Genomic DNA, 13837 nt, shown 5'->3' with positions numbered 1-13837 from the left:
AGGGATTTACATCCTTGGTCTGAAATCATGATCTTTGTAGAATCCTTCTGCTGGTCCTATAAAGTGTCACAACCTACAGTGAATTCAGGTTTTCTGCCCACCCAGCACTATAGGTACCAGCATGCAACAGGAAAGGGGCATTAGAAATCTAAAACTGGCCTGAAGGTTTTGCTATATGACCAATGAGGCATCAGGGTCCTACCCTAATATTATGCAGTGGTTCTAAACTCTATCCCCTATGTTCACCAATCAGGTCTGCTAAAATGTGATAAATAAACTAGGCCCACACTATCAGCTCCGGAGAAAAATCACTTTTTCTGAACTATCAACAATCTCCACAGTCCAGCTGTAGGAGTAGCTCAGACTTCTTTGATTAGTTTAGAGGGCTATTAAGGGCAATCACGTCCCTGTTCAGAGAGTGCCCAGTCCCTTAGCCCCCACAGGGAGGGGAAACACCTCAGCCTCGTAGGCCGAAAAAAATAAGAGAGAAAACTTAGACTCAGTTAGGCGCAACCAGTAATTATCTTTATTGATATCTTACAGAGCCAAAATACAAAGTAATTGTTCTCTCTCTGGAGCAGGTTGTCAGACAGCAAAGCAAGATGCAAACACTATATAACAAAGACTGCTCAGCTCATACTGTTCCAACTATTACATATATAGCCTTAGTAAGTTTTGTTTCTCATAAATCATGTGATTTCTCCTAAACTAGAATCAGAAAGTAGCGTATGCCATCTATGGATATTCCTGTATTATATCACTCTCTCCTGATGTGGGTTCACGTGGACAGTTGGTGGCCATTGGCTAATTAGCTATCAGTTCTGCGTGCACAGCGTATAGTTAGTCACAGGGCATAGAACAATACCCTTGTGTCCTCTCTCTGTCTCTCTTCCCACAAATGAAACATTCTGGACATCTTAGGCTCACTGTGTATCGTCAGTCTGTCTCTTAGCACATCCCAAGGTTATATCCACCTTATATAAAAATCATGTTCTCAGCTCCAGCCAAGTGTTATCACTGAAGTGTCATTCCTCAGTCCTGAGAAAAGCACTGTATGTTACAAAAATGCTAACTTGTTAGGCCAACTTGTGAGAACCAAACTGAGCAATGTACAGGCCTTAATAGAAGGCCTAGCCCTTAGTAACAGGCCTAGCATAGGAAGGAATATACAGCCCATAGAGTAATTACATTATATTCATTGTGGCTACTTTAAATCAAACTCTGCTTGTGGACAAAGAGGACTGAAGTTGAGAATCACTGATGGTTAAAACCAATCTAGTCTGTACAGACACAACAGGCAAGATATTATATTCTAGGCATCTCAAAATGTTATTCTTTCATAAAGTATACTGCTCTTTATAGGACCCAATATAGGCACAGGTTAGATTATTGTTACTAATTGATTTTCAGTAATAATGTTCAAGTTGGAATCTCAAACATACCAAGACTGCTATTGTAACAAGGGAAAAGGAATAGAGCAGGTGTCACCCAATGGGGTCAACAAACCAAGAACAACCACATTCAAGGAAGCGTTTATGCCCCGTACATAACTTTTTCTCTTTCTGCAGGGCATGCACAAAGCAGGAGCATGAATGACATTTCCGATACTCCAAGTGCAGACCAGGTAAGATGTCTTGAAAACTAAATTGTCCCTTTTCTTGGAATCAAAATATGTAAAGAGAAAGAAAAGATGGTGTTGGCATTAGACCTAGATTTAGACATGCAACTGCCTCAGGTGCCAAATTTTGAAGGCACCAAGTATCTGAGCTAAATGGGAACCTGAATCAACTTGCTTTTAGGAACATACTCTATGATCTCTGTGAGAGAATCTTCCTCTCATCACCACTCACCTACCTGTCCTGCCTATGGATGCCAACATCTTAAATTTGACTCTGGCATGACCACAGGCAACATGAGGGTAAACATTTGTCCATTTTATCTTATCTTCTGAGCTACTAGAAAGTTGTGCCATGCCCATCTCACCCTAGGTCCAAGGCACAGCTTTTGTCCCAATGCATGCTGGAATTTTTAGGTCAGATTTTTTTCCATTAATTTCCCTTAGAAAATTAAAAGTTCAGATCCATGCACACAGTGGAGCAAAATCAGGACTGGATCAATCTCTCCAGTTGGCCTGGGATGTGGTAACCCTTACCCAGAGCTGCCAAGTTACCCAATTCCAGGAGGGAGACTTTTTGGCCAGTTATGGTTTTAAACTTACTTCCCAAAGCAGTATGGTACTTATAGTCCTTAATTCTGTATATTGAAATCAGTTCTATAGATCCCATAATGCATCAGGATGAGGTTGGCTGAAATCCAGGACTGGCCTAAAATCTCCTGTAACTGGGTATCTTGGAAGCTCTGCTGTACCCATGAAGAACAAAATGCCGGAAAATGTTATCCACACACTGCTCTGGAAAGCTGAGAACAACAACCTCACAGAGATCATTTATAGACCACAATCCTTCCTTAGTCATCCCCTCTTCCCAAAGGTGCTGCCTTTATTAAAAAAATAATTTATCCATTTCCTTCCTAATATCACCTGCTTATACTAAAGGAGTTCTACCCATAGATGCCCCACCTGCTCCTTATATACTTTGCTGGTTGCTTCTTAACTTTGCACTCACCTACAGTGTTTCATTTTGATGAATAATTTTGCACATAATCACTATGGGATTAGCAAGTTGCATACACCCCATATCATAAAAGAGCATTACACTTTAATTTGCAAAAATGTGCATGATCTAATGTAGCTTCTACGCCTTCTAATTTTCTATTCACGAATAATACACCTTTATGAATAGAGTGATAGTAAACTCTTTACATAATGGACCTACCTAAAGTTGCATGAACTTTTCAATACATTTTAAAATAGTAGTGATAATAAAGTAGTTTTTTATTTTTATTGGTTTGAGGTTTCCTCCTAGCTCTTCGGGCTCTTATAAAATTAGGTTACATGTGAGTTTTGGCTTAGCTGTACTTGGGCTTTGGATGGAGTTTGGCTAGTGCTTGGGTAATGTTGCAATTTACACACATTTCTTAAATAAAATATGCGTGAACACATGTATTATACAGATGTACATTTACAACTGCTCTTGATCCAGCAAAATGCAGGATTTGTGCTAGTATTTTATAATGGCAGGCAAAAAGATAGGTGACTTCCTATCACGTTAACTTACATAGCCTATTATAAAATTAATACCTCAAACTGTGGAGTCTAACATTAGCAATGGAGAAGAAAGGCACAGATAAGAGCAGCTTGCCTTAGAAACAAGTCACAAGGAAGGATATAGGGGAGGAAAGAGAGGAAGGGAACACGGAACTGCAGAGTGTATGTGCTTGTACATGAGAAGAAATCATTTGAACTGAATGCGGAAACCAGTAGTCCAAAACAGGAGATAGCAAAAGCACAGATAAGCATTTCAATAGTACGTTTGAGAAAAGAAATGGTAGATGTTAATGCTATCAAGCAGAAAGACATTAGTAATGTTTTGAATGTGAACAGAGAGGACAGAGAAATAAAGAAAACCTCAAGGTTATGAACTAAGGGGACATGAAAGATGGTGGCATTATGCATCAAGATATAAAAATGTAGAAGGGAAGAATGAGTTTGGGAGAAACTATAAGAAGTACAGTCTTGCCTGTGTTAAGTTTAAGGTAGTGGTGAGATAAACAAGCCAAGATCTGAGATTTAATTGCAGGTGAAAGTTCCAGTGTAGAGAGATATATCTGAGAGTCATTGGCATGAAGATAATACTGAAAGCCTTGGGGGGAGATCAGAGCACTAAAGGAACAAGTGTATAGAGGCAACAGTACCAAAAACAGAGCTTTGAGGGACATTGGCCAATAACTGAACTGGAGTGGAGGAGGATCCACCAAGAGATACACTGAAACAAGATATAGGGGGAGAACCAAGATAGAACAGATTCCCTGAATCTAAGTGAGGACAAAGTATCTAAACTAGGACTGACAATGTCAAAAGCTGCACATAGGTCAAGGAGAATGAGGATCAAGTCCTGGCCTCTGGTCTTGGCCATGAAGAAATCCCTAGAAGCTTTGGCAAAGGGCACCTCGGTGTAATTGAGAAGACAGAAAAATTGGAGCACATTGAGAACAGTCTAGGATTAAAGAATGTCAAGGCAATGGACATTGAACATGCAAAGAGCTTGTATGTAAATAATAGGAAAGACATAGGATGAAAGTAGGCAGGGCAGGAAGAGTTTAGTGAAGGCTTTTTCAGTAAGACTACATCATGTTTGAAGCCATTAGAATAGTGGCAGTAGAAATTTGACAGATTGAGTAAATGAAAGATAAGGTGATGACTGAAGGAGATGCAAAGAGTTAAGTCATGTGGGAAGAGGTTCAAAGGAAGAAGTCATGAGTTTGGAGCAAGAGTGCTAAAAAGAATTTTAGTACCTGTTCCTGTGATTGGGCTACTGCTCTGTGGTGTAAGAGACCCATGTTGTCCATCAAGCCAGAAAAGTGCAAATACATTGTGAGTGATGCACTTGGAAATGGGAGAAGAATTGTCAAGGCCATGGAGATCTCTGCTCATCTAGAAATAGAGTTGGGAAAAGTCCAATTCAAAGGATAATTACCTTCTAAGATCTTGGCTAATGAGGAACCTGTAGTGGTGAAATGAAGGGAATAATGGGAATAAAGACAAGAATGTAATTTTTATACACTACATTGCACAATGCAGTTAGAATAATGGCACATCTTGGAGTAGCCTAGTGGTTAGTGCAACAGACCTTCATCCTGGGGAACTGGGTTCAATTCCCACTGCAGCTGCTTGTGACTGTGGGCAAGTCACTTAACCCTCCATTGCCCCAGGTACAAAATAAGTACCTGCATATATGTAAACCACTTTGAATGTAGTCACAAAATACCACAGAAAGGCAGTATATCAAGTCCCATTTCCCTTCCCTTTATTTAACTATATATATACCACCAATACAAGCATCCTTGCTTGTTCAAGTCAGTTTACATAATTACATTCATGAAAATTAACAAATAAACCTCAGCTACACAAACATATATTACATAAGACCTTAGCTATGTATGCATACATTTAACATATAAAATCTTGAATATATATCATAAATTTATATAAAATATGCTAAGCATATGATGCATTAAAACTGTACTCATTTTACCCCACCAACAAACTTAAAAACAACTCACCACTTACATACTTAAAATCCTATGGAAAAAGCCAGGTTTTTAATAACTTTCTAAATCTTTTCATTTTTCTCCTAATCTCCTTGGGTAGACCATTCCACCATTAAAGAAATCATTCTGCCCTAAATCTCTCTCCCTTCACCTCCCAGATGATCAGAATTTCTAATTTAAAAAATGCTAACTAGATTTAAGTTGGTGGCTTATACTTTCTCAATCACTCACTCATATACTTAGAGTGATTCTCCTGTAATGCCCTAGATGTCAGCACTAATATTTTTAAAAATTTGAATATCATCTGAATTGGTAACTAATGAAGATCTTTCAAAAAAGGTAAGATTTACTGATAAGCTGCCTTGTAGCCCATTGTGAACAACCTGGTTGATTAACATCTTAGAAGACCTAAAATCAAAGCATTACAGCAGTCCAAAGCTGACAAAATAACTGAAACAATCACTGTAGTTAGAGCTTGTGGCATCAAATAAGATTTAAGTCCTCTTGCCCAACAGAGCTGCTATATCTGAATATCAAAGTCAACTGTGCAGAAATACCCCCAATTTTTACACTATTCTCTTTAGTTGATAATGTCACCACATCCAAGTTCAATACCACATTCTGTTTTTCCTCAACTTGTTTCTAGTCCATAGAATCTCAGATGTTTATATCAAATCAGCTGGATATGAATATATAAACCACTATGTTACCTCTTCCAAACTCTGATAGGCGTTGCCTAATGATTGAACTGCTTCTACTCCAGAAGAGATGATCAACAGCACATCAACATATGTATGGCATTACCGCTCAGTCCTACAAATGATCTCATCCACTGGCTTCCAAACATATTAAACAAATGTGGTAAGAGGGCCAAACCCTGGGTAACCCCAATTGTATTAGCTTTCCAAGAGAAATAATCTTCATGCGTCTCCACATTAAAATTTCTATCCTACAAATACAAAGACATCCATTTCAGGACTATCCCACCCAACCATACCTAAGCATATCTCATAAGAACATAAGAATAGCCATAGAGGGGCATAATCGAACGGGGGTGACCATCTCTAAGGGTGCCCATCTTTAAGGACATCCCGGGAAAGGGGCAGGGAAACCCATATTATCGAAACAAGATAGGTGTCCATCTTTCGTTTCGATAATACGGTCGGGGACGCCCAAATCTCAACATTTAGGTCGACCTTAGAGATGGTCAACCTAAATGTTGAGATGGTCAACCTTAGAGATGGTCATCCCCGGTTTTCGGCCATAATGGAAACCGAGGACGCCCATCTCAAAAACGACCAAATCCGAGGCATTTGGTCGTGGGAGGAGCCAGCATTCATAGTGCACTGGTCCCCCTGACATGCCAGGACACCAACCGGGCGCCCTAGGGGGCACTGCAGTGGACTTCACAAATTCCTTCAGGTGCATAGCTCCCTTACCTTTGGTGCTGAGCCCCCCCAAAACCCACTCCCCACAACTGTACACCACTACCATAGCCCTAAGGGGTGAAGGGGGGCACCTAAATGTGGGTACAGTGGGTTTTGGGTGGGTTTTGAAGGGCTCACATTTACCAGCACAAGAGTAACAGGTAGGGGAGGATGAGTCTGGGTCCACCTGCCTGAAGTGCACTGCACCCACTAAAACTGCTCCAGGGACCTGCATACTGCTGTCATGGAGCTGGGTATGACATTTGAGGCTGGCATAGAGGCTGGCAAAAAAAAATTGTTTTAATTTTTTTTTTTAGGCGGGAGGGAGTTGGTGACCACTGGGGGAGTAAGGGGAGGTCATCCCCGATTCCCTCTGGTGGTCCTGTAGTCAATTTGGGCACCTTTTTGAGGCTTGGTCATGAAAAAAAATGAACCAAGTAAAGTCTCCGACACGCCCCCATGAACTTTGGTCATCCCCGCGACAGACTGCAGTTGAGGACGCCCAAAATCGGTTTTTGATTATGCCGATTTGGGCGACCCTGAGAGAAGGACGCCCATCTCCCAATTTGTGTCGGAATATGGGCGCCCTTCTATTTTGAAAATGCCCCTGATACTGGGTCAGATCAATGGTCCATCTAGCCCAGTACCCTGCTTCCAGCAGTGGCCAATTCAGGTCACAAGTACCTGGCAGAAACCCAATTAGTAGTACCAAATCAAAGGCTGCTAAAAGATCTAACACCAGCAGCATTTCCTCTCCTTTGGCCAAATAGTTTAGCACAGAGTCAGCAACAACAACCAGTAGTAACGGTGCTATGTTCTCTTCAAAAGCCTGACTGGATCCTCTCCAGTCTTCCATAATCCACTAAACAATTGGACATTTGGGTCCAGACAATTTTATCTTTCAGATTCACTAGCAAAGGCTGATGTTCTACAGGTCTGTAGCTCATATATAGCACCTTGAATCTCTAACTCCACTCTTCAACATTGGTTTCTAGAAATATTCATGATATACAGTGGGGGAAATAAGTATTTGATCCCTTGCTGATTTTGTAAGTTTGCCCACTGACAAAGACATGAGCAGCCCATAATTGAAGGGTAGGTTATTGGTAACAGTGAGAGATAGCACATCACAAATTAAATCCGGAAAATCACATTGTGGAAAGTATATGAATTTATTTGCATTCTGCAGAGGGAAATAAGTATTTGATCCCCCACCAACCAGTAAGAGATCTGGCCCCTACAGACCAGGTAGATGCTCCAAATCAACTCGTTACCTGCATGACAGACAGCTGTCGGCAATGGTCACCTGTATGAAAGACACCTGTCCACAGACTCAGTGAATCAGTCAGACTCTAACCTCTACAAAATGGCCAAGAGCAAGGAGCTGTCTAAGGATGTCAGGGACAAGATCATACACCTGCACAAGGCTGGAATGGGCTACAAAACCATCAGTAAGACGCTGGGCGAGAAGGAGACAACTGTTGGTGCCATAGTAAGAAAATGGAAGAAGTACAAAATGACTGTCAATCGACAAAGATCTGGGGCTCCATGCAAAATCTCACCTCGTGGGGTATCCTTGATCATGAGGAAGGTTAGAAATCAGCCTACAACTACAAGGGGGGAACTTGTCAATGATCTCAAGGCAGCTGGGACCACTGTCACCACGAAAACCATTGGTAACACATTACGACATAACGGATTGCAATCCTGCAGTGCCCGCAAGGTCCCCCTGCTCCGGAAGGCACATGTGACGGCCCGTCTGAAGTTTGCCAGTGAACACCTGGATGATGCCGAGAGTGATTGGGAGAAGGTGCTGTGGTCAGATGAGACAAAAATTGAGCTCTTTGGCATGAACTCAACTCGCCTTGTTTGGAGGAAGAGAAATGCTGCCTATGACCCAAAGAACACCGTCCCCACTGTCAAGCATGGAGGTGGAAATGTTATGTTTTGGGGGTGTTTCTCTGCTAAGGGCACAGGACTACTTCACCGCATCAATGGGAGAATGGATGGGGCCATGTACCGTACAATTCTGAGTGACAACCTCCTTCCCTCCGCCAGGGCCTTAAAAATGGGTCGTGGCTGGGTCTTCCAGCACGACAATGACCCAAAACATACAGCCAAGGCAACAAAGGAGTGGCTCAGGAAGAAGCACATTAGGGTCATGGAGTGGCCTAGCCAGTCACCAGACCTTAATCCCATTGAAAACTTATGGAGGGAGCTGAAGCTGCGAGTTGCCAAGCGACAGCCCAGAACTCTTAATGATTTAGAGATGATCTGCAAAGAGGAGTGGACCAAAATTCCTCCTGACATGTGTGCAAACCTCATCATCAACTACAGAAGACGTCTGACCGCTGTGCTTGCCAACAAGGGTTTTGCCACCAAGTATTAGGTCTTGTTTGCCAGAGGGATCAAATACTTATTTCCCTCTGCAGAATGCAAATAAATTCATATACTTTCCACAATGTGATTTTCCGGATTTAATTTGTGATGTGCTATCTCTCACTGTTACCAATAACCTACCCTTCAATTATGGACTGCTCATGTCTTTGTCAGTGGGCAAACTTACAAAATCAGCAAGGGATCAAATACTTATTTCCCCCACTGTATATCCCTAAGCACCATTAAACTATCCCCATCAAGGTGTTTCATTACAGAAAAAAGGACTGTTGTCAAGGATATGTTGACCTGACTTTAAATTTGCTACAAATAATTGCACTTGTTCTACTGAAATTGGAGCAAACTCCTTCATCTAATCTATCCCCCCCTCCTCAAACACACACACACAAAAAAAAAATCTTTTCAACAATCCTCCCTACTTCCTGTACTAATTATCCCTTTTGCAAATCTATTGTCTTCTGGAGAAAATTATCCAATCTTTCACTGCTAAACACATCTATCTCTCCCTGTATATAATAAGTACATAAGTATTGCCACACTGGGACAGACCAAAGTTCCATCAAGCCCATCCTGTTTCCAAAAGTGGCCAATCCAGGTCACAAATACCTGGCAAGATCCCAAAAAAAGTTCAATACATTTATGCTGCTTATCCCAGAAATAAGCAGTGAATTTTCCCCAAGTCAATTTAATAAAGGTCTATGGACTTTTCCTTTAGGAAGCCGTCCAGACCTTTTTTAAACCCCACTAAGCTAACCGCCTTTACCACATTCTCTGGCAATGAATTCCAGAGTTTAATTACATGTTGAGTGAAGAAACGTTTTCTCCGAGAGTGATGAATGCTTGGAATGCCCTCCCGCGGGAGGTGGTGGAAATGGAAACGGTAACGGAATTCAAACATGCGTGGGATAAACATAAAGGAATCCTGTTCAGAAGGAATGGATCCTCAGGAGCTTAGCCGAGATTGGGTGATTGGGAGGCAGGGATAGTGCTGGGAAGACTTATACGGTCTGTGCCGGGGCTAGTGGTTGGGAGACGGGGAAAATGCTGGGCAGACTTATACGGTCTGTGCCAAAGCCGGTGGTGGGAGGCGGGGCTGGTGGTTGGGAGGCGGGGATAGTGCTGGGCAGACTTATACGGTCTGTGCCCTGAAAAGGACGGGTACAAATCAAGGTAGGTTATACACAAAAAGTAGCACTTATGAGTTTTTCTTGTTGGGCAGACTGGATGGACCGTGAAGGTCTTTTTCTGCCGTCATCTACTATGTTTTCTTCCCCTAGAAACCTGTTAACTAGCTGAAATAATTCTGCTGATGGGATAGATGCTGCAGACACTTTAGCTGAAAGAAAAGTCTACTTAAATTCTTTGATTTTTGAATATCTACAATTAGCAGCATACCAAGATCTTCTCATTCTCTTTTCTTCCCCCACTTCTTCTCCAGCTGTCTTTTCAATCTCTTAAGTTCCAATAGTGAAGGTGATGGCCTAAACCAGGGGTATCCAACCTTGGCCCTCGAGAAGTCAAGTTTTCAGGATTTCCACAATGGATATGTATGACATCTATTTGTGTACAATGGAGGCAGTGCATGCAAATAGATCTTGTGCATATTCATGAAGGAAATCCTGAAAACACGACTGGATTGCGGCCCTCGAGGACCAAGGTTGGACACCCCTGACCCAAACCCACCTTTTACCTTCTCTTTTATCCTAATCTCTTTTAGAGGAGCTACCACATCTAAACTAGCTTGCAATTCTTGCTCCTAAATTTCAACTACAAATTCTAAATCCATTTCCTGTATTATATCCCTCTTATACCAATGCTCTGCATATGGATGTCATATGGATGTGAAAGGTGAACAGTGAAGAAGAAAAGCAGGAAGCAAATTGGCACCTTTGAATTATGTTACTGAAGAAGAATACTGTATTTACTGCCTGAAGAGCAAATCACCTGAAGAGCAAATCAATTGGTCACACATAGTGACTGAAACACAGGAAGATAATTTGATGAGCTCAGAGTTACACAGAGAGTCAGCCACTGAGGCACAGAAAGATAAAGTGATGGGTTCAAGGTCACACAAAAAGTCAGTGACATTCCGTAGCTGGCATTAGAGTTAAGTGTCCTATCTTCTTCTTCCCCCCCCCCCCCCAAATGCAAGCCAGGCAGCCCAGGCTGTCACTGTCAGCCCGGACTGCCACTGTCAGTCCTGGAGGTCCAGTGGACCCCTGGACCCCCCCCCACCCCCCAATGGATAAGGCTCCCCAGGCCCCCAGATGCCAACACAGGGGATGACCCCTGATGACCCCCTGCCCCACAAAGAGAAGCCCCTCAACCACACCCTCCCTCCTATCCTCCCACCCTAGCCTGGTGGTATAGTGCCCCTGCCTCAAAATGGCAACACCCTGCCCTGCCCGGTGCATCCTGGAATGCACTGGGCAGGGCTTCCATACCATATAAAGGAAATATTTTGAGGTGGCGCTTGCAGGAGGAGGAGAGAGAACTTACTCCCTCCTCCTGCTTCCAGATATGGGAGGCTTGGAGGGCACTAGACCACCAGGTTAGGGTGGGAGGAAGGGAGGGAGAGTGCAGCTAAGGGGAGGCTTCAGTTTGTGGGGTGGGGGTTCATCAGTGGTCATCACTTGCATTGGGGATTGGGGCTCAGTCCCTTTGTGTCGGTGGGGGGGGGGGGGGTTGACAGCCCAGACCTGTCAAACAACTTCTGCAGGAGGATTGTGCCTTGAGCGCATGCCCAGGCACAATCCACCCACAGAAGTACCCAGATGATTGAAGCTAATAACATGCATAAGTTTGCATGCTATTAGCTTTGATCATAGGAGCGTCATTGCCTCGTGCTGTTTCGGCGCTAATTTTACAGTGCTGTTTGGAACAGCACAAGGTTTTTGATCATCAGCCCCTCAGAGTCAAAGAGCGTCAGTGACTGAGGCATAGGGAGATAAAGTGATGAACTCAGAGTCACAGAGAGTCAGAGACCAAAACAAAGGGGAATAAAGTGTTAATCTCAGGGTCACACAGAATTAATGACAGCAGAATATTGAACTTACTGTATTCAAACACCTAATAATTGTCTGATTTATTTCCTTAATGTGTGGTCAGAAACATATTGTGTTCAGAGAGTTAATGCCAAGGTATGCAATGCATTTAGACCCTAAGAATGTTGTTTTTAATCAGTCCATTGTGCCCATTACAAAGAAACTGTTAAGTATTTCTGTGAAGCTTAGTGGTTACTGTTACGACCTGAGCTCACCTGTGACCAGCTGCACTAAAATATTTTTTCCATGTGGGTTTAAAAGATTAAGAGAATCCAGCAATAACTCAGCTCTGTGCTCACATGTCTGTTCTCATGGTTTTAACACTCTGCATGGTAGTATTTAGTTCCTTTAAACTGACAGGGAAATCACTGAAAGGAACAAAGGCACAAAATAAAAACACTTCTAACGTCAGACACATGCTTCTGTCTGCATTTCTGGAAACCTGGACCGAAGTTGCATAAAACGTACCAAGAGAGTAGAGCTCTCTGACATTTTTCTCATGCATTTTTTCAGTAGTCACCTGTACTGTCATTGAAAGGTAGAAGAGATTTTGTTTCAGTAAATGATGCCTCCCTTGCCCTGCATCCCCTGATATTGCAGTACAGAGTCCCCACACACAGTTCTGCCAGTGCACCTCACTCCTTCCCTTTAGCATCACCTGCTGTTCCAGCACTGATTCTAAGTTAAGTGGAACATATGCACCAAGATTTCAAAATGATTGGGTCGCCACACACAATGCAAATTACCACACAATGAAGGAGCTTGCTCAACATTAAGGGTGCTCAGCACCGACTGGCCCTCACAGAGCTGGCTCCTATGAATTGGGAGATATTACTGTGCTGATCTACATCAGAACTTCACGCAGTTCTCTTTCTGATCCACGTAATGTATAAATACCGCATAGACACCTGAAGTGCAGATCCACACTGTAGTCCCATGTAGGCATCACACTGATACCTATAAAGCAACAAAAGTGTGAATATACCACAGACAGCTGATGAGCAGATCTTCTTCCAAGCTTCATGCAGGCTTCTCACCGATACACCTGAAGCATGAATACAGCACAGACAGCTGCTCTCAACAGAATCATATGCAGGCCTCTTATCAATTCATGTAAAATATGAATACAGCACAGATGACTGAAGAGCAGATCTTCACACAAGCCCCATGCAGGTATCACAGCACATCTGAATCAGTAAAACCCAATTCAGCAAGGAACACGAGTGGCAGCAAGGGAGAATGTAGGATGGAAAAAATATGCAAAGCATGCCTCGTAAAATCATTTGCAACTCTCTGCATGTCTATGTGTCTGAGTTCTGTGTTTGTCTGTATGTGTTCTGTTTGCTATGTACATTTTCTATGCATGTTTTGTTTGTGTTTGCATGCATATTTGCTTTTTACGTGTTTATTTTGTGTGTGTGCGTGTATCTGTGATTTCTCTCTGTGTATCGGTGACATGGAGAGGAGATGAGAGGGGAGGGTAGTTTGAAAGGAGCAATTTCCTAACTACTCTAAACTGTGAATCAATGTCTGAATGCTGTAGGAATGCATTGGGCCACTTTTAAGGGGCTTTATTTCTCTGGAACTCCCCATTCCAATGTGGTCCATTTTCAACTCAATGTGTTTTTTTCATCAAATTTTCCTCCATGCCATATTTGTTCCTATTCTGCTATTTTGCCTTCAGAAAGATACACAGACAGACATTTTCAGATCCCCTTATGTATAATTTCTTTCTAACATTCCATTAGGTTGGAAAGCATAAAAGTGTAACATTTTAACATTATGGACAATACTCAATGA

At 42.4% G+C, this 13837-nt stretch overlaps 1 protein-coding gene across 6 annotated transcripts in view; it reads left to right on the top strand.

The window, feature by feature from the left end:
- Positions 1-13837, top strand: part of SLC4A5 (solute carrier family 4 member 5) — a 122656-nt gene that overhangs the window by 47726 nt on the left and 61093 nt on the right. For all 6 annotated transcript variants that reach the window (XR_003941984.1, XM_030201799.1, XM_030201798.1 and 3 more), the window contains exon 6: positions 1569-1624. Coding sequence is in view for 5 of the 6 variants with exons in the window: in XM_030201799.1 (XP_030057659.1) it covers positions 1569-1624 (56 nt within the window). In the remaining variant the exon portion in view is untranslated. The remainder of the gene's footprint in view (positions 1-1568; positions 1625-13837) is intronic.

This window comes from Microcaecilia unicolor, chromosome 4 (genome assembly GCF_901765095.1).
Source record: "Microcaecilia unicolor chromosome 4, aMicUni1.1, whole genome shotgun sequence".
NCBI lineage: Eukaryota > Metazoa > Chordata > Amphibia > Gymnophiona > Siphonopidae > Microcaecilia > Microcaecilia unicolor.
Note: the sequence above shows the minus strand (reverse complement) of the source record. Positions and strands in the feature narration are given on the sequence as shown.